The 24,701-nt window shown below is 38.8% G+C and overlaps 1 protein-coding gene across 2 annotated transcripts; it reads right to left on the reverse strand.

Moving 5' to 3' along the window:
- On the reverse strand, positions 1-24,701 carry RRP15 (ribosomal RNA processing 15 homolog). 2 transcript variants are annotated; one of them, XM_031552357.2, is made up of 5 exons: positions 24,577-24,701; positions 21,619-21,893; positions 19,749-19,846; positions 18,671-18,872; positions 1-581 (listed from the first exon to the last, which is right to left on the reverse strand). In XM_031552357.2, exons 1-5 carry the CDS (start codon positions 24,635-24,637, stop codon positions 429-431), a joined length of 789 nt encoding a protein of 262 aa, XP_031408217.1. In that variant the 5' UTR covers positions 24,638-24,701; the 3' UTR covers positions 1-428. The 2 variants fall into 2 exon arrangements, with proteins under 2 accessions (XP_031408217.1, XP_010704998.1); XM_010706696.4 differs by having other exon boundaries at positions 24,562-24,683.

Raw genomic sequence — 24,701 nt, forward strand, 5'->3', positions numbered from 1 at the left:
TAACTTTACAAGGTGACAGCATTTTTGTGTTTATTGTAAGCCATTTCTACCATGAATTGCTAACAACTTTTCAAAGTGTAACACTGATTTGGAAATGCAGGCACACTAATACATCAATTGCCATGACGAATATATAAACTTTTAATGACCTTGGCAAAATTCATCTTTCGTTGGGCAAGTGCCACTATTTTGACTGCACAAAATGTTTTGGAAATATGTTGAAAATTATACATGCTTTGAAAAATATTTCAGGATTTCAGTACAACAAATGAAGCTATATTTAAAAAGTTGGACACTGTGGAAAAAGCACTCGAGTTGTACAAGACTCTTTAAGAAGAGACAGCCTCCAAGTATTGTACATTCACAGAATGTTGATTTTTAATCCAAATAAAGAAAAATAAAGTATCTTGAAATGCTTTCAGTTTCATTCAGTCACTGTCATCTTCTTGTTTTAAACCACCTCCTTGTGCAATACTGCCCTCTCCATCACTTTCCTTATCCCAGTCTTTCATAGATGCTCCCATCATGAAGTCATCACGCAGTATATTCCATTCTGGTCCCTCTTCAGACTTCACTTCACCCTGTATGTTTGAGGAGAGAAGAAGGAAGAGGATGATGAGATGAATGTGAAAGGGGCAGTAGAAGATGGAAAGCCTTCACATAACCACAGTAATGCCTCACACAAATTTGCATTGACAGACATACCAAAGGTGAGCACCTCACACAAATGTTACGTGGATAAACAGAGGAATCATAACTATCTGATGCAAATAAGTGAATTTGTTTTAACCAACCAATAAAAGGAACACAGAAAAAAAAACAGTTATTCCTTGTGGATGAAACAGTCAACCCTGGGCATGGCTTCCTTTATTAAAATCTTTCTTGGCAATCAGAATGGATTCATGATATCATTTATTAACCCCCAGGTGCTGCTTCATTAGAACACTTTTTGGCACATTTATAAAACACAAATATGGATTTAATAAAGGCTTAAAAAAACCTAAATTTAATATTTAACATATTCTGTGATACGTGAACCAAATCCCCTTTATGTGGATTATTACCTCACTACCTGGACTTGTCATATGGTGCAAAGCTGCCTCTAAAAGAAACTGAAAGTTGAGCTACACTCAGCATGCCAACAACACCTTATTCCAAATTTTGCGCTTCTTCAAAGTGGATAAACTGAAGCCATGCTAAATGGACCGGTGAATAATGAAGAAAAGTGACAGGAGCCTTAGTTTCAGGTTAGCACTGAAAACATTGCTAGGCTGTTCTTCTAAGTGACGGAGCACATTGAGCGGTGCAACAGCGCCATCGTGTGGCAACAGTTTTAAAGAACAGGGTGAAGTAATTCTGACGTTCCAATCGTTGCTGGAGGAAAACACTGAAAAACGTTCCATGTACCGAAGAAGGACTTCAGTCATTTAAGCCTCAGCAGCAAAATACTTCTGAGGAACAATCAGTGTTCAACAAGCAAGGAAAAAATTATTTTACCAAAGAGGAATTGAAGGAATTGAAAAAAATTTACTTCTGTAATGTCTCTGAAACAAAGGTTTACAGGCATTTCATACCAGTATCTCCTTCCTACTACCCTATTCAAATCGGGAACCAATTCACTTGTTTAACCACCACCTTCTGACGTTGTACCTTCAGACAGGGGTTATTTGTTACAGCATCTTCTGCAGATGCAGATCATGTAGTTTCTGGGAGAAAACAGCATAAAATTTGAAAGAAATAATTAGAAGAAAATGCAGATCTCTCACTGCAAACCTAACACATCGCATCAACAGAAGCTCCCTGAGTACAAGAAGTCTGCCAGACATCTTACTTTTAATAGTTACTCAAAACAGAAATGATTTCAGAATGTGACTTGTCCTGCAGCTCTCTGTGAAAGGTGACTCCCACAAAAATAAGACTACACGTCTCAACACCTTCTCTTCCAAAAGCAACCTCCCCAGGCCCAACAACCACTAACCAAAGCTGTTCAAGATGTAGGTTTTTTTATTCTTTTCTTTTGTCTTCGCAGCTGCTCTCATTGATGGTTATTTGGAGGTGTAACTCTCCCATCTCCAGCAGCAGTGGAAAAACAACAACTCCCTTTTTCCCCAGGCGAGTGATTCCTATCTACTTTCACTGTTGCAGGAATTCACTGCAAATGCTATTCCCCATAAAGCCTGAAATCATCTCAGGCAGGGTAATCAGTTAACTGGAATTAAAAGAGTGACAGACAGTGTAGGTCTGTAGGAAGACCTTAAGATATTCTCAGTGGAATAATACATATTAGTGAAAACTGTGGTATTCTGTTGTTCTACACATTTATCTTTCCAGATTAGAATAAGGTCAGAATGATTACAAAAAAAAAACCACTTTTTTTTTTTTTTTTTTAAATCCCAGATATTTTAGAAATAATCACTGTTTGAACATACAATAGAGTAAAACCTGAAATACTTACATGGAAAAAATCCTCATTTTCCTTACAAATTTACTTTTTTTTTTTTTGCAATAATAATGAAACCAGAGATGTCATTTATTTTTTTCCCACACACACAGAACAGACGTGGTCAGCAGCACCAGCGAAAGGCTGCTCAGGCTTTGACAAGCCCAATGCTCAAATTATCACAATCCACTATTCAGCGAGTGAACAAGAGAACAAAAGCAGGACCTCAACAAAGGGGGATGCTGATCCTCCACGGTATTACAAGGAGCCACAAAGGTTTGAATAGAAGTTTATACAAGCACTAAGAAAAAAGACAGAGGTAGCATATCCATGCCTGAAAGATGAAGATTAAATACTTGAAAGCAAACATTTAATCAATTTTAAGCATGCTCCCAAGTGAAGAAAACCCCATGTTTAGTATCTTCATTCCTAAATCATTTACCTCTCTATTTTTCCCTCACAGTAAAAACCATCCAAATCCATTCTATCACAAAAAAATTCCTGGAGACTTAAGAAAATATGCAGCAAGAATATCTGTACAATTAACAATTAGTTCAACTCTAATATCGCTTCCCAACTTGTTTTATATAAGAATGTTAATGCCCTTGGGTTTTCAGTGCTATAATCTAGTTCCATCTAAGTAGAAGTGATTCTTGGCACTTGGAAACGAAACCGGCTTTCATTCTATTCGACTGCCTTTGAACTCCCAGTCAGCTGTTCATCCACCTCTCCCACATACCACCGCAACACTAAAGTCCCCTTTGAACATCCCCAAATGCAAACAAAACAGGCTATATAAACATAAGTGCTTAACACTATGGGAAACAGTAAGGTAGGGAGTGAACAATTGCTTTTTTTGTTTTCCCTTCTTTACACACAGATTTGAATGGGTCTGTTCTTTGCCTGAAGGCCTGGAACCTATTTCAGTGGGTCAGAGAGGGAGCAGTTACCAACGCGTCTCCAGAGTCACCAGCACATGGTGATGCATTTGTTATCATTTGCTGCAATGAGAGACCAAAACCCGAAGCTGTGGTCACTCCCCTGCTGATGCCCATTTGCTGGGAAGGCCAGACAGCCCACCTGAGGAGAGGTGATAATACCACAACTGCCGTCTCCCACGCTTGGTGAGTCACCTAAGCTATCACAGCATTAGCTCAAGTCTGATACAAGGATTCTGCACTGGTGACATATTTCCCAAAATATTACTGGTTTGAAGATGTAATCTCTGAAATCTGAGCCAGAACAAAAAGAATTGAAATTACTGAAGTCCTAAGAAAAACAAATCAACCAACAAACAACAAAGCTTAGGTCTGTCACCCAGAACAAGCAGCCATCACTTGCAGGATCCAGGCTGGAATTGTTTCCTGGATGCTTATGGAGTAACACAGAGACCTATGCACAGGCTGAAGAAAGTCCTGTAACACTTACTGGTGATGGTATAAAAAGTTATGTTCTGAAAATTGAGCAAACAGATTAAAGATAGCATTTGTGCCACTTGAACATCTGCACAACAGCAAAAATAAAAGTATTTCTGCCTTTATCACTGTAGGATCCCTCTAAAATCTAAATTCCTCTAGTGTTCAAAAGACAAAAACTGCAGGGTATTAAACATTTTTCAAATGTAAGAATTAGAATCAGCACACTGGGCTCCTATGCCTTTGCTCTGTGAAGAAGATGAAATACCAGAGCTTGCAGGGGCATCTCTCTTTACCATCATATACAATAAACGTTTATTTGTACCTGTCAGGGAAGGAATTTCTAACATAAATATCTCTAAAGCAACGACTTTAAGCCCTGAGAAAACAACTCTAACATGTCTAATTAATTTGAACTGCCTCCCCAGGCTCGTCTGTTCTGCTCAATACAGACATCTAAGAACTTGAAATACAGGGAGGCTTTTGTCACAGCAAAGAAGTTAAAAAGTCTATCTGCCAAAATGCATTCTCACATACATCTGACAATCACCCTCCCTGCCAGCCTGCATCCTTCTCCAAATGACTGCTGCTATTCTCTTCCTTATCCCCAAGAAAGCTGCCTTAAGCCTAGCTCAAAAAACCCACACACATACACTGACGTGTGTTAGATCTCCACTAAAAACATAAGAACACATATAAAAAAGAAAACAAACATAAAAAACAAAAGCACTTGAAAGTAGGAGGAAGAGATGCAAGACAAGGAACACCAGCAAAATCTTTACCTCTAAGTTTGTTTTCAGGAATGATCGAAATTCATACTCTAGGAAAACAGATTTTCTCAGTTTTTTCTCAGCTAGAAGCAGATAGAACTATAGCTTAAGTATCTCAAACAGCAACATAAGTAGAGCTGAAGATGTAATCACCTTTAATAGGAAAAAAAAAAATTAAAAAACCCTGTTGGGCTTAATGATCAGTACTACTTGCAATTTTCACTTATTTGAAATACAGTGAGATCTTCAATATAAGATAATTTCCTACATACACCTGATCCCCAAAAGACAAAAAATCCCCAAAGATCTGGAGACTGAGACTATGTGAGACTATATGCTGAACTTCTGAGCTCAAGTCCCATAGAAACTTACTTTGACTTTGGAAAGCTTTTTTGAGCTTACAGATCATGCCATCTACACAACAGAAGTCTACTCTGCAGCAGAGTAATGCTATACAATTGTTTATTTCTTAAGAGAAGTATCATTCAACAACCATTGACACTCTCTCTTAATGAGACTGAACTCAAATGCCTTGGTATATTTGAAGTGACAACACCAAGCATGGTACGGGAGACTTATTCATACCACAAAGTCTCCTGCACACACTGAAGCCCACAACTACATTGCTATTAAGCATATATAGTAATTAATTTTTGCAGTGTTTTGAATCCTGCTGTTCCCAGTCAAACTTCTGTGCAACTGAAGCACTGGAATTGTTACAAAAAGGCAAGGGAAACACAAATACTGATTTTAATTTTGAGCACAGCCAGAAGACCACCCACAACTTAAGGACCTGAGGAATCTCCCCATCCTCATATTCTCCTCTGTGGTTTACTACAACCAAGGATGTGTGAATGAGAAAGAATGCTACGGGTCGGCATGCAGAGGCTTAAATATGCTCCAACCTTGGGAAGGTCAGAATCACATCACAGAAATTCCAAATAAAAGCGTTTATCTAGCTTTAAGGAAAAAATAAATAGATCATTAGCATCATTATGAAATGCTCAGTTGCAAAGAAGAATCACAGGCGCTTGAGAAAACAGATTTCTTCAGCCTCAGCTCATTAGAAACCTCATAAATCAGTATTTGTCAGAAAAAGCAAAAACATTTAAAGAATTCAAGTGTAACACAGGGCCCTTCTGCACACAGGAAGGTCTGGAGCTCTTCAACACTTGCAAGGCTCCAGTTCTGATAGCAGCAGTCTCAAAAATCCTGCTGCTGCACAAGGAATTTTACCACTTGCTGCTGTGAGAGCATGCCCAACCGTACAGACATTCTCCTCACATTTTTTCAAGCAGCTATAAACAGTACAGAAATACTACAACCTGAGAGCTACTCCAGAAGGTATCACGCACCTTCCAGGGGACACAACTCTGCATGTGTGAGATTAGTTTAATCATCTTCTGTTCTCAATCAGAACACAGAGTTCAAAGTTGTTTCATGGAACATACACGGTCCAGCTCATTCCAACTGATGACTTCAGTTAATATGCACACTGCTCCCTGCTACTGTGTTGAAAGAGAAAAAATTCAGCCACCTACATACACAGGAAGAGTCAAAGAAAAAAACAAACAAAACAAACAGGGCACATTCTTCACTCGTTCTTAGCAGTAATTTGAATTTTAATCAGCACTTAGAAAAGAATAGCTTTTTTCTAATCTTTAAGCTGTTGGGTTGTTTTAAAAAAACAAGTAGGCATGCTAAAGTACATCACGTTCTAGTTCTAATAACCTACAAACACCTCCTCTTGCACAGGAAGCAATTTAAATTATAACAGAAGAGCTAAGAAATTGGGAAGGTTGTTAGGCAACCAGCATGCTAATCACTTTTAGACCACTCCTTGACATACTAAAAGACACCCACCACACCTGAAAATAACCCCTGCCTACAGAAAGATAGATCGCAGAGCTGATTTGCAACACAGATAGGAAATATTACAGTTAGCTATAATAACAATTCCCCTTGAGGAATGCGTTCTATTACATTTAACTCATGTTTTGTAAAACACAAAGCAAAATGACATTGTCTTGAAGTTCAAACAACTCTTCTGAACTGTCAGATGAAAATTCCTCAACTAAGAATAAAAATGCTTTTTTGTGGACTTTCTAAAGTAGGTACCACAGGGCTGTAGCTCTGGGTGTGATACACCTCCAACAAGAGGGATTTTTTTTTCTTTTTCTCCATTGCAATATGTGGAACAGCCACAAGAGCCACAGCAGGAGCAACTGCAGGCTCACCTCAAGGGCTGGAGTGACAGCAGTCACTCCAATAACAATGCTCAGAGTAACTGCAGGAATTGGAGCTGCTGCAGGGATTATCTCAGGAGCTGGAGGGCCTGCTGCATTGTCATCAGATCCAGGAGTATTCTCTTCCCTTTGAAGATGCTGAACAGTGTTCAACAGAGCTTGAAAGGCCAGGCCCCAGCATGCCACAGTGATTTGCACCCCTTCAGAATTGCCAGGGTGAGAGCAAACCTTTTTGAAATATTCTACTAGTTTTTCAGGATTCTGCAGTTGTTCAGACGTGAAGATCCAAACTACTGGAGGTGCTTTCTGCTCTAGACACCTGCCCATACCATTCCACACTGCCCTCCATTCAGAACTATCCTAACTATCCTGTTTCAGGGCAAACGTCTGGGTGATATTATTCTTAAACAATTGTTTAATCTTAAACATAAGCTGAAGCACATTCACGATGCATAGCAACAGGAGCACACTGGTTTGAACATCCCATGGATATTCAAAATTCTGAAAAGCTATTGTAATTAGCTCTTGAGCTCTAGGGAAAAAAAGAAAAGGGAGGTTGAGAACTGTTGGAAAGCGTTCTCCATCTTCTGCACAGGTGGTCTCCCCCAGGATACAAAGCAAAGAGCATAACTACTAATGGTATCAACCATATGGCTTCCAATACCCAAAGATGACTGCAGTGCCGAAGACACACAAAAGGATTTGTTTCTCAGCTGCCAATTGTACCATGATATAAGCCAAGGCCCACAGTAGAGCAAAATAAAAGCCTTAACCCAACCTCCAGAGATGACAAACAAAAATCAATGCTGTCATCAGCAATACTAAAACTACTACAACACCTTGTGTTAACACAATACAGTCAGATCAGCTGTTATCTTAACTATTTGAGCCTCACATTCATTTCAAATCAACTGTTGTGGTGTAATCTGGCAAGTGGCTGAGCACCACACAGTCATTGGCTCACTTCTCCCCCATGGAGAGGTGGGTTTGAAGAGAGAATTGGGGAAAAAAGAAAAAAAAAAAAAGCAGAACTCATGGGTTGAAATAGGATTATTTAGTAAGATAGGGAAAAGAAAGAGGATAACAGTTATGACTTGTTATATACATTCATATATCTATATATATAAAGTGATGCACAAGCAATTGCTCACCACACCCCAACCAATGCCCAGCTAGCCTCTAGAAGAGCACCAGAAGAGAGAGAGAGAACTCCCACCCCCTTCAAGACTCTTTCCACATGATGTTATGTGGCATGGAAGATCCCTTTGGCCAGTTTAAGTCACCTGTCCTAATTCTGTTCCCTCCCAGCTCCTTGGGTTCTTTGCTGAGAATGGCCTTAGCTCTGTACAGCCCTGTTTAGCAGCAACTATGAACATCAGCATGTTTAAACATTGTTTTTTTTCCTAGAACCAAAATACAGCATCATACCAGACACTCTGAAGTAAAGAACTTCATCCCAGCTGAAACTAAGACAAATAAAATTAGCTCAAAGTATAGTGCAAATTGTTACAGAGAAGATAGTTGGAAAAACTGTCCCTTTACTAGGCTATCACAGAAAACATCTGGAAGCACAATTCCAGACAGTATACCTTTCCAGTATGTCATCACTCCTAATTTTCATGTGTTTTCTTTTCCCTGTTAAAAAGCAAACTACTTCATCATCCTCCCTTACTTGCTTTCACACTCACCTCTGCAATGCCTATTTATCAGCCTTCGTATCAACAACAGTGAAATGAATGCTCACCATACTAGCCACTACTACTGCAGCATTCACCTATTACTTCTATTCCTTCTTTATCTGTCAATCACCATACAGCTTTCATGTTTCATCTACCTGAACAATAGGATCCTTAAAGCAAAGATCACACAGAACTTAGATTGGTAAATTCTTGACAGTGATCCAATGAGTAGTATGGTTGAAAACAGCACATAATCAAGGCTGTCATTAATAACATAATATGGTGCTTTACTTTCATTGCTTATCAGACAAGAATTTGTATCACTAGCTATGGTATTCAAATTACTTTAATTGTAATCTCTTCGTTCAGAAGACAACTAAGGATAAGGTAGTTGCACTGCTTCACTGAGAATCTTAATTCTCACTTGGATAAGACCACGTTGTCCATTAGAAAGAACAGCTCTTTGTCCTAGCTAACACTGAGCCTCAGATAACTACAATCTACAAAATATTGTCCATCACGTAACAAAGACCATCAGCAGTTACTGGTTAATTACCAAGAATAAACTTAAATGGACTCCACCTTACCAGCTCCCAGTGATTTTCCTAAAAGGAAAATAATGAACTAAGTATTTTTCTGTTTGGATGCGATTCAAAATAAAAGAAAGAACTTTTCCAGATAGTTAGCATTTCAGCCCAGGGGGAAAAAAAAAAAAAAAAAAAAAGTGATTCAAAGAAACTGATCCTACACTCCTTAATACATACTTAGTGCAGTAATGAAGACACGGGGGAATTTAAGGATCAAGTGTCACCCCAAACATTACCCAGATCCACAACATTCTTATGAGGAGCAGTTTCTGAACCCTTACAATGGGCCTAGAAAACAAACAATTAGAGCAGAGGTGCCTAGGAGCATCTGTTCAAGATGAAGGCCTTCTACACACCATCCTTCAGAAGTCCAGTACTAATGTCTTTTAATAGCTTATTCAGAGAAAAACAATTCAAAACAGATTTTTTCAGATGTCACCCGTTTATGAAAGACACTTAGGCAATGTCTCAGTTTGAAATCTAAGACTTTCTGAGTGCTATTAATAGAAGTCTGTCTGTCAACAGAGCATGGATGGAAGCATGCAGACCATTGGCCAGAGTATTTTGATCCTTTTTTAAAAAATAAATTATCAGCTTGCAGATTTCTGAATTACCTAAATCCACTGTTTTCCATTAAGACTCAACAAGAGGCATAGCAAAACAAGTCCCAAAATGTTTCAAATGAAGAAGACTGTAAAAATAACCTGGTCTCTTACTTCCAGCACTTAAGAAATCATATCAGAGTACAGCTGATTAGGAAGTGGTCTAATAGCCTCCTTTTTCTGACTCAGGATTTCCACTTACATTTGAGTCCTGAAACAAATATAGCTATGCAAAACATAAAAGGAGAAAAAGAAACGCAATGAATTGCCTCTTGCATATTTTCATTACTAAACATGAAATACTGAAGTTTTTATGACTACTAAGCACCTTGCCTGGCTAAATGCTCCTGCTCTCATAGTCCCTACTTTGACTTCAACGGCTTTTGACAAACAGCCTGCCCAGAGAGGTTGTGGATGCAGCCCTCCCTGGAAGCATTAAAGTCCAGGCTGGATGGGGCTGTGAGCAACCTGGTTAAGAGGAGGTTTTCCTACCTATAGCAGGAGGGTTGGACATTGGTGATCTTAAATGTCCCTTCTAACTCAAACCATTCTACAAATCTAAGATTTCCCAACTGTAGAGAAAAGCAGTATCAGGTATAAACTACCCAAAAAAGGGCCATTGTCACAATACAGTAAAAGAAAGAAAGATTTGCTTACCCATTCCAAGGATCAGGGCTCACCAAATACTCCAAAAGGAGGAACCTCCATGTAGAGATACTTCCCTTGTAGCAGCCGAGAGTTAGGAAGAACCAGCTTCCACCCCTTCTGATCATACAGGTGAACTGCTTTCACTTGTGCTCCCAGGGCTGGCCGTGTTCCCTCACCAGGTGCTCAATCATTGGTTCAGGCCATGACTTAGGAATTCCTATACAGCAACATACCCCACATACCCATAAATCCAAGTTTCTCTGAATTTTTACTGCTGTAATTTCCACACACCTTTGAGTGCAAACTCATTAAGAAACAGACGATACACTTAAATATTCCCAGGCTGCCTTTTAGAACTTTAAATATGAGAGTGAATACATCAACTGCCCGTGGATCTCTTAGTCAGGCTATGTTTTCTGCTTGTTTCTGACCTTTCCTTCTACATTTCTGCATAGGCTTTCACAACTGCAGATGAAGAAGAAACAAGAGAGGCCACAAACAGAAGACCATACAGAGGTCAGCTACAAAGCTATAAAAGGTCAGATCTTTCCAAGAAGACTGCGATAGTATTATCTGTAGTAGCTGCCATTTTTATTTTTTTTTTTAAATACATATTTTATAAGTTTCCACTCAATTTCAGAAACAGTCATTAAAAACTGGTCAGATTACGCCAAGGAAAAAAAGTAAATACTGAATTCAGCAACCTTCTAACCATTGGAAACTGTAAGCAGTTCGACCCATCGCTCTTGAATTCTACCAAGATAAACAGAAGAGCAGGTGTGCAGAGGTCATTTACAATACATATCTGCTAACTCAACACTCTGGAAATAAGAACATTTTATACATTAATAAAACTTCAGAGTAAGGGAACCGTTCAAGATATTTTGCAATAGAAATTGCTTAGATTGAGGGAGCTCATTCAGATACACAAGTTCCACACAACCTTTTTTACTTCCAGAGACCCTCTTCTATAAAAGTCTGTGAAACGTATAGCTAAATTTTCTCAAATTACATTACTCTGCTTATGAGAGAGTTATGAAAAACACCAAAAGTGGACAGCAGCTTTTACTAAGGCTTCCAGCTCAATTTACCAGGTAAAAGTGGAATTGCCTTTTGTTTTCTAAATGTTGACTTTTCATTAAGACAAGGCTGTATCCACAATCCTAAACTTGTGAGATTTTCTCAGGGATGGTGTTGGTTAAAATTTTTAAGCTGATTCATTTACAAGCAGTAAGGAGAAGTCATTAACTATTGGTTTGGCAGGATGCAGTCAGTGGTCAGAATCAACTAGGGATGCAGCTGCTTGACAGTTGAGGCATATTCTATAGAAAAGCCTGAATGAACAGAAATTTAGAAAAAGTGAAATAAAGACCAGAAACATTCAGAAAAAAGACCTTTCTGCCATTGTTGCAAGAAAAAAAAAAAAAAGCATAATTAAAAGACATAACGGAAAGATTTTCCCCAGCTCTCATTTTCAAACAATATGCTTCTACAACTTTAGTCAAAAAAAAAGTCACAGATTAAGCTGAAGACAAATTTCCTTTTAAAATAATTCTTCAGATCATTTTTTTACACTTTGGTAAAGGAATTCTAATAGGATTTGACATTTTGGATGTCTGTGCTTTGTATACTTACAGAAAGATCAAAAGATGATGTATACCACAAGTTTGTGGTTATTTTAGACATAGTTTTACTGAAAACCAGCTTGGCAACATTGTCTGAGAAAACAGAACACCACCACAGCCCCCCAGTGCATTAATAGTGAAACAGGCAAGTTACTCAAATATTACAGATGGAGCTGTTTCAATATTGCCTGACATTTCAATTGTTAGTCTCTGTTTATATTCACTTAAACTTGCCAAATTTCAGCTGCATTAGGCTGAAATTTTCCATTGCAGTCACCTGCCTCAGGCAGAAGTTTTCGCAATGTTTCAACAAAAATTACTTCAACCAGTTTCAAGGCAAGATGAACTTAGAACATTTTTGTCTACAGCCCTAAAGAGGAAAGAAGTATTCCCTATAGGCATTCGTTAAAGTCTTGTCATGCATTCTTTCTGAACTTGAAAAATCATTAAATGATTATTTTGGAGTGGGGAATATGTCTTTTGCTATCTTCATTACCATATTCCCAGGTCTGGCCAAGTTATAAACATCTGGGAGACCAGCCTCCCCACATCTGAGGTCATCATCTCAGTTGATAAGTCAGTAACCAAATTCTCTTAAAATATCTGTCCTCACTGATCACATACTAGCTTTGAAGTGCATCTTTGAAGTCTGCATCAAACTGGACCGTGCATGAATGACGATAACAAAGAGGAAACAAGTCCTTCTATGCAAGCAGTTGTTAGGACTACTGTAGCATTACGGGCCAGAGCATACAATTGCATGCTTGGACTTAAAGTGTAGAGGGAAAGCACCTGTTTGGAACACAAAACATGAAGAGGATTAAGAAAAAAAAAAAACAAAAAAAAACAGGTTGGTGGAAACAGTGCAAAAATCACAGCCTTTTCCCCTTTCTGCCTACTAGTTGAGTATAAGAGAAAACATCCTGCAATAGAGAATAAAATGAGAAGTCTGAAGACAAGAACAGCGGGAAAAAGGGTAAACCTGAGATACAGCATCACAGTTTCTATCCCTCTTACCTGGAAGTAAACTCACAGCGTCAAGTTCTTGACATTTATCAATGAAGTAGACATAATTCTGGCAAAGACCTATATTCCTATGCTGACAGTTATGGGTGTATGTCATTAGATAGAAAATAGAGCTTGTACATCTTCAACACTCAAAAGTACTGATGACCCAAAAGTCAGTCCATCCTTCTGCAAACTTCAGATTGCAGATTTAAATGAAAAATGTCATTATCAAACAGCTTCTATTTATAGTACAATCACCTTTCATCTTAGAAATACAGGGAAATTAGAGTATGGCACACTGATTGCAGGTTGCACTGCATTATAGTCATCCAGAGGATATAAACTAGAATACAGCATGCAGTCAGGTAATCAGCCAACTATCTGTACTAAAACCAAATTCCAAATAAACAGGAAGTGACCTTCAAGAAAGTACATACATGTGAGAGAGATGCAAATACACGATTTAACACTGAATTCAAATTAAAGTTTCTGTGCATGGGACAGGAAGACATTTGTTAAAATTGGGAGAACAAGAACAACTCCTACTCTGGCCACAGCTGAACTAAATTAATATTTGGCTGTTCCCTCAAATCTGCTGGCACATACATGTGCATTAGTTACTCCTTCAATTAGTTCTGTAAAGCCAGCACTCAAGAGTTGTAGCAATAAACCTGTGCTACTTTGAAATGTCATTATCACTTAAGAAAAATGTTTCCTTTTAACCTTAAAAGAGGGGCAGATGCACCTTAGCAAATTCCTACAAGTCTTGCCTTCACCCCCACATTTCAGGAACAAATTACTTCCTACAGCTGGTTAAAGAAATTGTTCAGACTCCTCCCCCCCAGAAGACACATATAGATGAAAATAATGGAAGTATTTATCCCCTCCCCAATTATGTTGTATGGAAACTGTGGAAAAATGCAGAACGAGATGCCAACAGTCACTACTTATTCAGCTGCAAGAAAAAGAAGGAAGTCACTAGCACGTTTTAAACAGATTAACTCTTAAGCTGGAAAGCACATTTGTACCTTCAACTAACTTGACAGATGAAAGCTCCATGTATCCCAAAGTCAAAGTTAGAAATACAATAATCCTCCCACCCTTGAACAGTTCTCCAACTACTGTTTAGAGTATTTATCAATTTTTAAAATCTCACAAGGAAGAAAAAGTCTGTAATGACTGGAGTCAGGTTGGCTATACTTACAAGTCACTTAGCAAAGACTTGCAACTTTTATAGAATACAGGTCTTTATAGAAAAATCACTATTTCAATTCTCATACGATCAATAGCTTGAAATAAAATAACAACTGTGTTCGTCTGCATTCATCTTCCTTCCCACCAATAAGTTTTATTAATAGATACTATTTTGAGATCAGTAACATTTTTTTTTTTTCCAGAGCATCACAGTACAGGAATCAAGTTGTACTCCAAGTCATACAGGCAGCATCAGATTTTATAGAAAAATTATCACTGAATTATAGAGACTGAAGTACAGCAGAAAGTCCTACATAATTCAAAATTAAAGGTTGATGAGCACAAGCTATGCTTGTCACAGAGAGTATATGTAACTTTCACGTCATTTATTCACATGCCACTAGAAAATATGTTATCACCCAATAATACTTCACAGGGAGCAGCACAAACGATAAGCAGAAAGCTAGAGGAAGGTTTCTGGTGCTTCTGCTGAAATCACAGCATGAATAACTCTGTTCAAATGCTCTGCAGTGAGAGAAGAGAGCTAAACTGCTCCACGAACATTAACTCCCAATTTCTTTGCCTTCTTACAATTAAGATTTCAGATCTCTAATTTATTGCATCAGCAAACATACTTTTACAGGTTTAAGAGATAAGAAACTTCATTCAACTCTGAAAGCAAAAGTACTTCCCCATGACAGTAATCTTAGCAGCACTCAAAATTTGTTAAGGGCACCTAAAGGAACTCTAAAAGTCTATTCTTAAAAAGTGTAAGACTCCACTGAATTAGAAAAACATAAGTAAGAGTAGGAAAGGATAAGTAAGAGTAGTACAGATTCAGTCCTGGCTGCAATCTATTATCATTCACCTGCAAACCACCTTGTGCCCCAAATCCCAGGCCAGGTCAACAGCTGACAGTCTACAGAAAAGAAATGAATAGACTGGGAGGCTTAAAAGAACAGTATCCATGATAAAAATACCATCCACATTAGGCTCTATGACATATCTTTCAGAGGCATACATCTGAGAAGAACTTAACTCTACAGATAGCAAAAGGAATCCTTTAATTATCGCTGCCTACTCCTGAATTTGCTGTAGAGACAGAGAGATGACCTCAGCCTGTAGAGTTTCTCTACCATATACTACTATTAGGAAAGCAGACAAAAACACCCCTCACAAAGCTCTGTATGTAGATTAATAACATATCTTAAAGGTGGGAAATAGCCAAAATCTAATCAATAACATGTTCTGTAAGGATTTTGTTGATTTGTTGAACAAGACTTGACAGCCCTTGTATCTCCTGAGAAATGCTTCCAAAAAAAAAAAACAAAAAACAAAACAAAAAAAACCCTCACAAAACAAGAATGCCACCGCTCAAAAGTTTAAAAACCCACTCAAAAAAACTAAACAACTGAGATTTTTCTTCCCCATTATTAATTCTTATTCCTCATTACAAAGCTTTCAGATAAGATGATGGTGGAGGAAGGAAATTACATGATCTTACCCAGAGGCAAGCATCTTGTACAGTACCTTGGAAGAAAAAAAAAAACCAGAAAAACATGACACAAATCAGCTGGCTCAGCAAGGATTAAGAAATACCTTGATAAACAGTTAGTGATATGAAAGGCAAAGCTTTTGGCTCCAGCTCAGAAGTGTAATTACTCCCATCTGGGCACAGAAAACCTGAAAAGGGATTAGTTTCAAATGGCACAGAAAAAAATTCACAGCCTGACAGTCCGTCTTTCACAGCTGCATTAGGTGGGTACACCAAGGGGTGTTTAGGCCAATGGCTGGAAGTATGAAATTATAAACAACAGTGAGCTCTGGCAGGGGTATGGGTTACCTGCTCTTCCCATGAAGGCATGAAACTGGTGGAAAAAGAATGTACTTTTAAAAAGGTTTGTGCCAAAACAAAATCCCACCACTACAGATAGCCTTTATAGAGCTTTCAATTTATTTTTCTCATGCATACCTATACTTGATTGAATAGTCAACTACAGCAGAGCTTTGTAAGGGTATCTTCAATAATTCCTAACATTTGGAAGAAGCCAAACCCTCCAAAACATGGCAGCTAATCTTTCATGCAAAAACCACTGCAGAGTAAGAAAACTAACTATTTGTACCTTCTCACAAATATAGTTAAGTCTCCTTTCACAGCACAAGGAGTGGGCAAAGAAAGTATTGCTTTCACTAGGAAAACCTTATTCTGTTATTTTTCTTGCTGACTGCTTGTTTTATGTGGGTATGGTAGCAATTTTATTGTTCTGGACTATATTTTAATTGATGGCACAAAGCCTGGAGTTTGGGATTGGCATCTCTTCCATCATTTATGTTGAAATAAATAAAAATATTCCCTTTTTTTTTTTTTTTTTAAAGAATGAAATACACACTATAGTCTCAATTGCTAAAAAGAAAGCAGGCTGCTACAAAAGGATAAAAACCAAGCAAATAAACAGCTTGAAAACCAGCCTTAAAAAACCTAAGAAAAGCTTTCAGATGGCTCAAAAATCTACCAGGATTCTAGAGAATTCACCATCTCAAAGCCTCATCTCTACTTACCATTCCCTGAAATACCCTCAAAAGACCAAGAAGCAAACTGTGGAATCCAGCAGTACTGTATAGTGGCAGAATGTACAAATCTGATGGTAAGACTGAAGATCAAAATTTGACTTCAATTTCAGGCATTAACTACTAAGAAGATGGGAGTGTACTAAATTGGTAAAATATATTCCCAAGAGAAATAATGGCAGATTAATAAAACTCCTGTTCAAGATGTCATCATAGAGTTTGGTTCAGTGCTGAATGGAGAGGCACTGAAACAAATACAACGGGACAGGGAAGGAAGAGGCGGTCTATCCAAGCAAACACTAACATAAAAAAAAGCCAACATAGCTACAACAACAAAAACCAAGCAAACCCACAATATAGCCTTAAATTCATGACAAAAAACTCCTAAATCTAAATCCTGTGAACAAAAGAAAGCAGCACCTACTAATGCTTGAAAATGACTCTTTACCAGTCAGTATCTGAAGCTTTATTTCTCCATAGTATTTTAATGAAAATATGCTGTTACTAATACTGCCAAAATAAGACATTTCTCTTATGGTAAAGAAACATTCGCAATCTGTTTTCTGACCTCCTAATTAGAAAATTGCCCTTCCACAATCTGACAAAGCAAAAAATCCCAGTTTTTACTCAGCTGTTGATTCATTGTCAGTCTACCATGTTTTTGCAGCTGATAGATAATTCCCATGCCTGCTGAGTTGATTACAATCTTGACTGGTCTTTAACATCAGCAATACTAGTAGGCAATGTTATTAGGGATGTTCTGCTTTCTGGGGAGTAAAAAACAACACAACACAAACAAAAACAAACATGAAACCACACACATGCCCCCCACCCAAACAAGCAAGCTGGAATTATTTAAGGAGAAATAAAGTGTCAGCATGAAGCTAAATTGTTCTCATTATCCAAGGAATTAAAAAAAAAATACTTTAATGTTACATTTGCATGAAAATTCTATGAGCTCTTCATGTCAGGCAGCATTTCAGCAAGCTCCTCAAGCACACACAAACAAAAAACATATGACAAACTGTTGTCTCCCAGCTGATTGAAGTATTTCTTTCTGGCACTAAAAGCCCACTTAGTTAACTGTTGTAAGTCTGGGCCAACAGAAGTATTCCACCCACTATCAAGCACAAAATTCAAACCTGAACACAAATGGTGTGTCAAAAACACACAGCTTCTGAAATATGAGAATCAGTATGTCTGAGCAACTTCTTTTTAACCCTGAGCTACTTACTGAATTGAATGGACTGATAAAAACTCAAACAAGCCCAAATAAACTGCCTATCTTGCCTACGTTTGGAAAAAGGTGTGTTAAAATACTTCTTTCCAAAACATTTTATCAGTAATAACGTTCCACCAATCTAACACACAAAGAATTTGAGAGAAAACAGCCTACAAATGTTTCACACGCCTGAGTTTCTCTCAGTTGCGGTATTCACTTGTTATGTCAAAGCCCCATAGTTCCCTAATCAACCAGAGCAAATGAGTTTGAAATACCTGAATCTCTGGGTTAACAGAAGCAGTACAGTCATATACACCATGCTGGATGAATAGATACCACAATTTTAGAGAACTTGTAACTACTATTGCCCAAACTCCACGTCATAATTCATTACGATTTAGCAGTTTGTTCCACAATGCACAAAACTCAAGATAAAAATAATAATTAAAATAGAATTTAATATATGTATTTCAATAAAAGCACCAGTAAAACAAGTTATTTGTACACAAGGCTTGACGGTCTCTCAGGAGAGCTATGTAAAAGTAAAAAAAAGGCTAAGTAATCGAAAAAAAAAACAAGGTACTTGGATACAGCTGTTCTGCACAGCAGGCACATCAGCAGACTATATGTAAGTACACTGAGAAGGTATCTTGCATGCAAGCCTACCTGTTTATTTTTTGCAGCCTTTCTATCGGAGTTATGGTTTCCTTTAGCACCGTCCATGCTTCTTAAAACATTGATGAAATCTTTCTTTGAAACAGATGACAGCAGTTTAGCACGTTGCCTTTCAGATCTCGCACCTTTCTTCACCTTCTCGTCAACATTCTTTTGGTGTGTCCTGACAGCATTAAATAACTGCACAACACCTCTAGGGTAGTAGGCAGCAGAGAGGAGGTGAAGAAAAAAACAAAAAAAGCTTTTAACTCAAGTTGCCTTTATAGATATGGACCTTCTATCAAAGAAACTAACCAGTTCAGATGTTAGCTGGCTTCTAGTTCCCAAAAATGGTTACTCAGAACCTCAATTCTGTTAAGTAATATTCACTACAATACAGGAGACTTTCAATTTTCAATCTTCCTTCCCACTTTTTACTAGAAACCAGCAACAAAAATCCAAACCCAACTTTTCAGATCCCCAAACCAAGCATGATACATTGCACTACCATCAATACAAAAACACATTTCAACTCCAGAAGAATGCTAGTCATTCTACAACCAGCTATTAAATTTCTCATACAAGAATTTAAGAGCAGCTGAAGCAGGAGTACAAGGGACAGGAGAGAGTTCTGTAAGGAAACAAGCAGATACAGACAGAATATCAACATGGTGCTCCACAAAGAACTAGATGAGCACCACCACAATAATGCAAATCAGGCAACTGTACTTAGCAGCCATGGATCTGGTGAATTCTCTGCGGAGAAGGAAAAAATAGAACAGCAGAAACAACTGTTCCGCATTTTTAAAGCATTAAATTAACAAAATAAGGGAGTCTAACAAAGCACTTCTGTTAGGCAAACATTACATTATTGTCTAAATTTTTATGCTTTCAGAAACCTTCTAAAATCTTTTGTTGAACTTGATACTGTGAAACATAGATCTGCATATAAATCATTTGGCTCCTGCTAGTCACTTCTTAGGAGCTCAATCTGATTGGAAACAGATTACCTGCACAGGCCTTTTCTTCCCCTTTTCCTCCCTTTAAGATATACATATATTTAAAGGAAGCTTTCAAAAAAACCTCTTACCTTGTTGCAATTCTCTGAAGATTTCTCTCTCTGTCTCTGTCTTTGACAACATCTGGCTTCACTCGGCACATCATTTCCCACTCCCGCTTTTTATCGAGCTGTTATAAATATTGTTACATAAAGTAAGTGGCACGGGGCATTTGAGAACGCAGCATACTCTAACAACATGCAGTAAGACGACCGAAAAAAGATAAATCAACAAAAGCTCTTTTTGGTTGATGGTAAGGGCAGCTCCAGCACTGGACAACAGATCTAAGGTAAGTCCCTCGTGCTGACAAAAATGGGGCCCCACTGAAATCACAGTCATTTCCCTTCTACAGCAGAAAGTTGTGCCAGAGTGATGTTTCTGGTTGAGACAAGCAAAAGGGGTCTAGCAAAACACAAGTGCTTTCACACTGACAGCTACAGGCAAAGAAATTATTCAAGAACAGTTTCCAACTCCACAAGCCCATCACAGATAAATCTATAAATAATAAATTTGTGGGCACATCAAGACAAGCATAACATCATATTTTGAGTCTCAGGAATTTGACTTCCCCTACTGAATTAATCACAAAGCAGGTTTGTGATTGACAGTGATGCACAGCAAAGACTGCAATAAGCAGAACTCAAGCATAAGAGAGTACCAAACGCTCACAGGATAACTGCAGTAGGACAAAGGGGAATGGATTTAAACTGAAAAAGGGAAGGATTAAATTAGATATTAATAAGAATTCTTTCACCCAGAGGGCAATGAGGCCCTGGCAGAGCTGCCCAGAGAAGCTGTTGATGTCCCATTCCTCGAGGCGTTCAAGGTCAGGCTTGAAGGGTTCCTAAACAGTCTGATCTAACTGCTGGCAACCCTGTCCACAGCAGGGGGCTGTAACTAGATGATATTTGAGGCTCCTTCCAATCCAAGCCATTCCACAACTTTGTGAATCCCTTCCACAATTCTCCAACTGTCATGTACAACACCAATTTTTGTCTTTTTTGAGGTTCCATGTTTCGAATCCAAAACTGATCAATTGATCAAGGACCATAACTCCAATAGTAGAATACTATACTTCCCCAACACCTCCATCAAGAATGATTTAAGAATCCTTTTTCCCCAACTTGTAACAATGTAACAGTGTTCTTAGTTCTGATGGTATTTCATTAAGTGTGTTTTACACAAGCTTTTCACAGAATTTCAGAGCCCTTATCTTTATAATTTCAGGCAGACTACTACAAACTCACAAGTTTATGACCATGTTCTGACCTTTGATCAAAAGATCTGCCATGTTCTAGCTCGCATCAGCAAGAAATTAAGAAAAGCCAAGCCGACCTGAAGTTTTTCTAAGGGTCTTAGAGACCTGCAGCTCACCTCTGCTTTGCAGTACTTCCACATTTATTGGGTGAGAACAAGTATTTAGGACAGCTAGAATTGAGGAGCCACCTTACCAGAGCTCTATTAAAGGGGCAGCTGCAAACTAACCACTGTATGTCCCAGACTATCAGCAGGAAATTTGGTTAATCTGCTTGAACAGAACTAGCAAGATGAAACATTAGAAGCATTAATAAATTTTTAGCCTGAAGGTGAATCAATTACAGTGTGGAATTAAAATTTCACACACACAAAAAAAAAACAACAACCAAAAAACAAACCACAAAAAACCACTACAGTTTTGTTTTCTTTGTATCATTTTCAGAATTAGAAGTAATTTAGAGCATAGACACCATCATACCATCTACCATGGAAAACCAAAAGGGGTAAACTGAATCAAAAGCACATGATGGATTACACTCATCTCAATCTTGAGGCCTTTGCTCTTCAAAATCCCTCCTTGGGTTACCTTGCCCACATCCCTATCTGACTGTGACTGTACAATGAAACGCTGAGTCTTTTTCTCACCTTCCTCCTCTTCTCCAGTCTTTCCTGTTTCTCCTTTTCTCTCTCCTTCTCCAGTTTTTTATTCTTGGCCAAGATGATGGACTTATTTTGTGGTATCTTTTTGTTGAGTACTTTTGCCATGGCATCTGCCCAGCCTGAACCTGGACCAGCTTTGGAATTTGCTGTCTCTTCAGCCACATGCCCAGCAACTGCTGCTTCATCCTCATCATCTCCATCCAAGGCTTCATCCCCAGAAGAGTAGCTGTCATCTGGAAGTCCTGAGCTTATCTCAGAATCTAGGGGGGAAAAAAAAAAAAGTATCAAGATTTCTGTCTCCAGTAAGCACTCATCTCAAGTTGAATTTGTTCTATACGCAAACGTTATTAAAGCTCAGGGCCATACACTCCTTGCTTTTACAATTAATTCTTCAAGATACTGCTCAAGCAGGCATGAAACCACCATTACAAATTTATTAGAAAGTATACAGTGCAAGGGCTTTCTACTCTCAGCAGTGTTTTACAGTATTTTAAGAGGTTGGGTAGAAGGGAGAAGATAGCCCTGGAAATTATTACTATATTAACGAAAATTGTTATGACTAAGACTGTTAAATTTCAGAAAAAAAAAGATGTTCCAGTTAAAAGAAATTATTAATTGTATGTATATATACACACATATATATTCATAAGGCTACATATACTTCTATACAAACTGCAACAGTGACATCTAGTGTTTAAATGCATGTACACAGATTAAATTAAAGGTAGGGGAGCATATCACATACGAAAGCAACGTATGCTTCAGGAAAAAACCATTGGTCCAGGAAAACAATTAGCTAAGCACAAAGGACACAGAGCGGAAACCACTCTGTGAAACCGAGAATCAAAACAGTTGTCAGGTACCTCAAAAGTAAATGAGCTTTTCTGTTCCACTTTCTGTTTCTGCTCAAGTACTTCAAATACAAATAAAACATCCTCACATTCAGATTTGCTTACCCCATCCCCTATTCAAAACAAAAGTAGGAACTGGAGTTAAAATACTCAAGTCTGGAATCAAGTAATTATGGGAGAGGAAAGAAAAGTCAATTTGACAGCGAACCAAACACACACAAAGTGTATTTTGCTACTTTCATTAGCTTGATCAGTCAGTCAAATAAAGACTTTAACAGAGAGAATGATTAACGAGAATGAAACTAGCTGCAAGCTTAGGATGTACTAAAATGTCTCATTATTTCAAACTAACTATTTTTTCAGATAACTGTGCAGTATGGGCAAGTAGGGTCCTGTGACAATTCACTCCTATTCTATTGATACTTGTGCCACCCAGAAGCTTCAGATTACATATATAACGTATCGCGTACAAGGCTGTGAAGTCCACCAAGTAATTGGTAGAACAAAGCTGGTTTCTGATGCCCCTGCAGTCCCACTTGCAAAGAGACAGTCCCCAGTAGTTCTGAGATGAGCTGGTTGCTGCTCATCCACTTAACATGCAGCTCACTGCCTTTCATCCATCTATCCCTCTTACGCTACATCAGGAAAAGTGTTTCAAAAATTGCAGAAGTTTTGTTCCACCAGATCAAGTGTTTCAACTCTGTAAGCATTACTACATTCCTTCATTCCTTTAGCAACCAAATCGTTATGAGAATGAAGTCAGGAGGTGCTTGACAAGATCTGTTATCCACAGAATAATGGGGACAGTTACTAATGACATCTGTTTTTATTCCATCCTACCTATTCAATTAATGATACACTCCATAGCAAGACTAATTAATTACTCGGCTATTAAAAAAATAGGCTTAAAAAACAGCCAAAAACAAACAAAAAACACGCTGCTACACCACACATTCATTTTCTCCTACACATAACGGCCTCTCCAAATAAACTAAGAGAATAATGTTAGATAATACCAAAAATCATTATGCAAGGTAATCAGTACTTTCAACAATTACAGAAAGATGAATGACTGAGGCTTCAGCAGTTAACCAGTATTGCCAGTTTTGAACCTTTGAGAGAATGTGTCAATAGCATTAGGTAAAGCAGAGGTATCTCAAAGTAATGTGAATTATATTAATTCTATCAGAACCGGTACTTGGAGCTCTGTACTAAATTAGAGTGATTCAAGTCTAATAAGATTTCCATATAAAAAGACCTCATTAAAGGGTGGAAATATACATAACATATTTGAGTTGGAAGAAACCCTTAAAAGCCATCTAGTTTATTTCCCCTGCAATAATCAACAACACCTACAACAGACAGGTTGCTCAGAGCCCTGCCCAGTCTGACCTTCAGAGCCTCCAGGGACAGGGCATCCACCTCCTGTCTGAGCAACCTGTGTCAATGCCTCACCACCCTGACTGTAAACAGTTTCTTCCTCATATCCAATCTGAATATCTCCCCTTTTTTAGTTTGAAACCATTTCCCACGTCCTATCACAACAGACCCCGCTAACCAGTCTGTCCCCTCCTTTCTGACAGTCCCCCTTTAGATACTGAAAGGCCGCTCTCAGATCTCCACAGAGCCCTCTCTTCTCCAGCCCCAGCTCTGAACATCTCCATACTTCCTTCATCTGTTACTGCTCAGCGATCTAGGTGTAGGCACTCACATTTATGAACATCCATCACTCTGAGAGAAGCTCTAGAAGCTCGATCACCAAACCACCCCCCACACCTCCCCTTAGATTCAGCGCTGAATGCCTGTGCCCTCCTCCCCCTCCCCCCCACACACACAGCAGCAGCAGCCAAAATTATTTGCCTGGACCCCTGCCAGAAGTGGCCTGCCGGGTTGTTCATCGGGAGAAGCCGAAGGAACCCAACAGCAGCTGAGGGGGCAGCAGGCACCGTCGGCCATAAGAACACCTCTGAGGGGAGCTCAGGCTTGTGGTATCCCGCCGGGAGACTGCACGAGGCAGAGGGGGGGGACGGTGACAACCCAGGGAGGGGACCGAGGGAGAGGAACGCCCCCCCGTTACCGCTACACCCGTTACCGCTGGCCGCCTCCTCGCTCCCTGCCTCCTGCCCTCGTGAGCTCTCCACGGCGGCCGCCATCTTCCCTCCACTGCGTCAGTTGAGCACCTTCCGGTCCGACTCCCTCGCCGCCAACTGCGTTCCG

Source organism: Meleagris gallopavo, chromosome 2 (assembly GCF_905368555.1).
Source record: "Meleagris gallopavo chromosome 2, MGAL_WU_HG_1.1, whole genome shotgun sequence".
Lineage (NCBI taxonomy): Eukaryota > Metazoa > Chordata > Aves > Galliformes > Phasianidae > Meleagris > Meleagris gallopavo.

What these genes read in the sequence shown, in the direction of transcription:
- RRP15 (XM_010706696.4), bottom strand. Translation starts at nt 24,637, where the DNA reads ATGGCGGCCGCCGTGGAGAGCTCACGAGGGCAGGAGGCAGGGAGCGAG. An exon ending in GACTGGAGAAGAGGAGGAAG is followed by an intron (nt 19,847 to 21,618) that starts GTGAGAAAAAGA and finishes TATTTATAACAG; the next exon opens with CTCGATAAAAAGCGGGAGTG. An exon ending in CTTCAGAGAATTGCAACAAG is followed by an intron (nt 18,873 to 19,748) that starts GTAAGAGGTTTT and finishes CTACTACCCTAG; the next exon opens with AGGTGTTGTGCAGTTATTTA.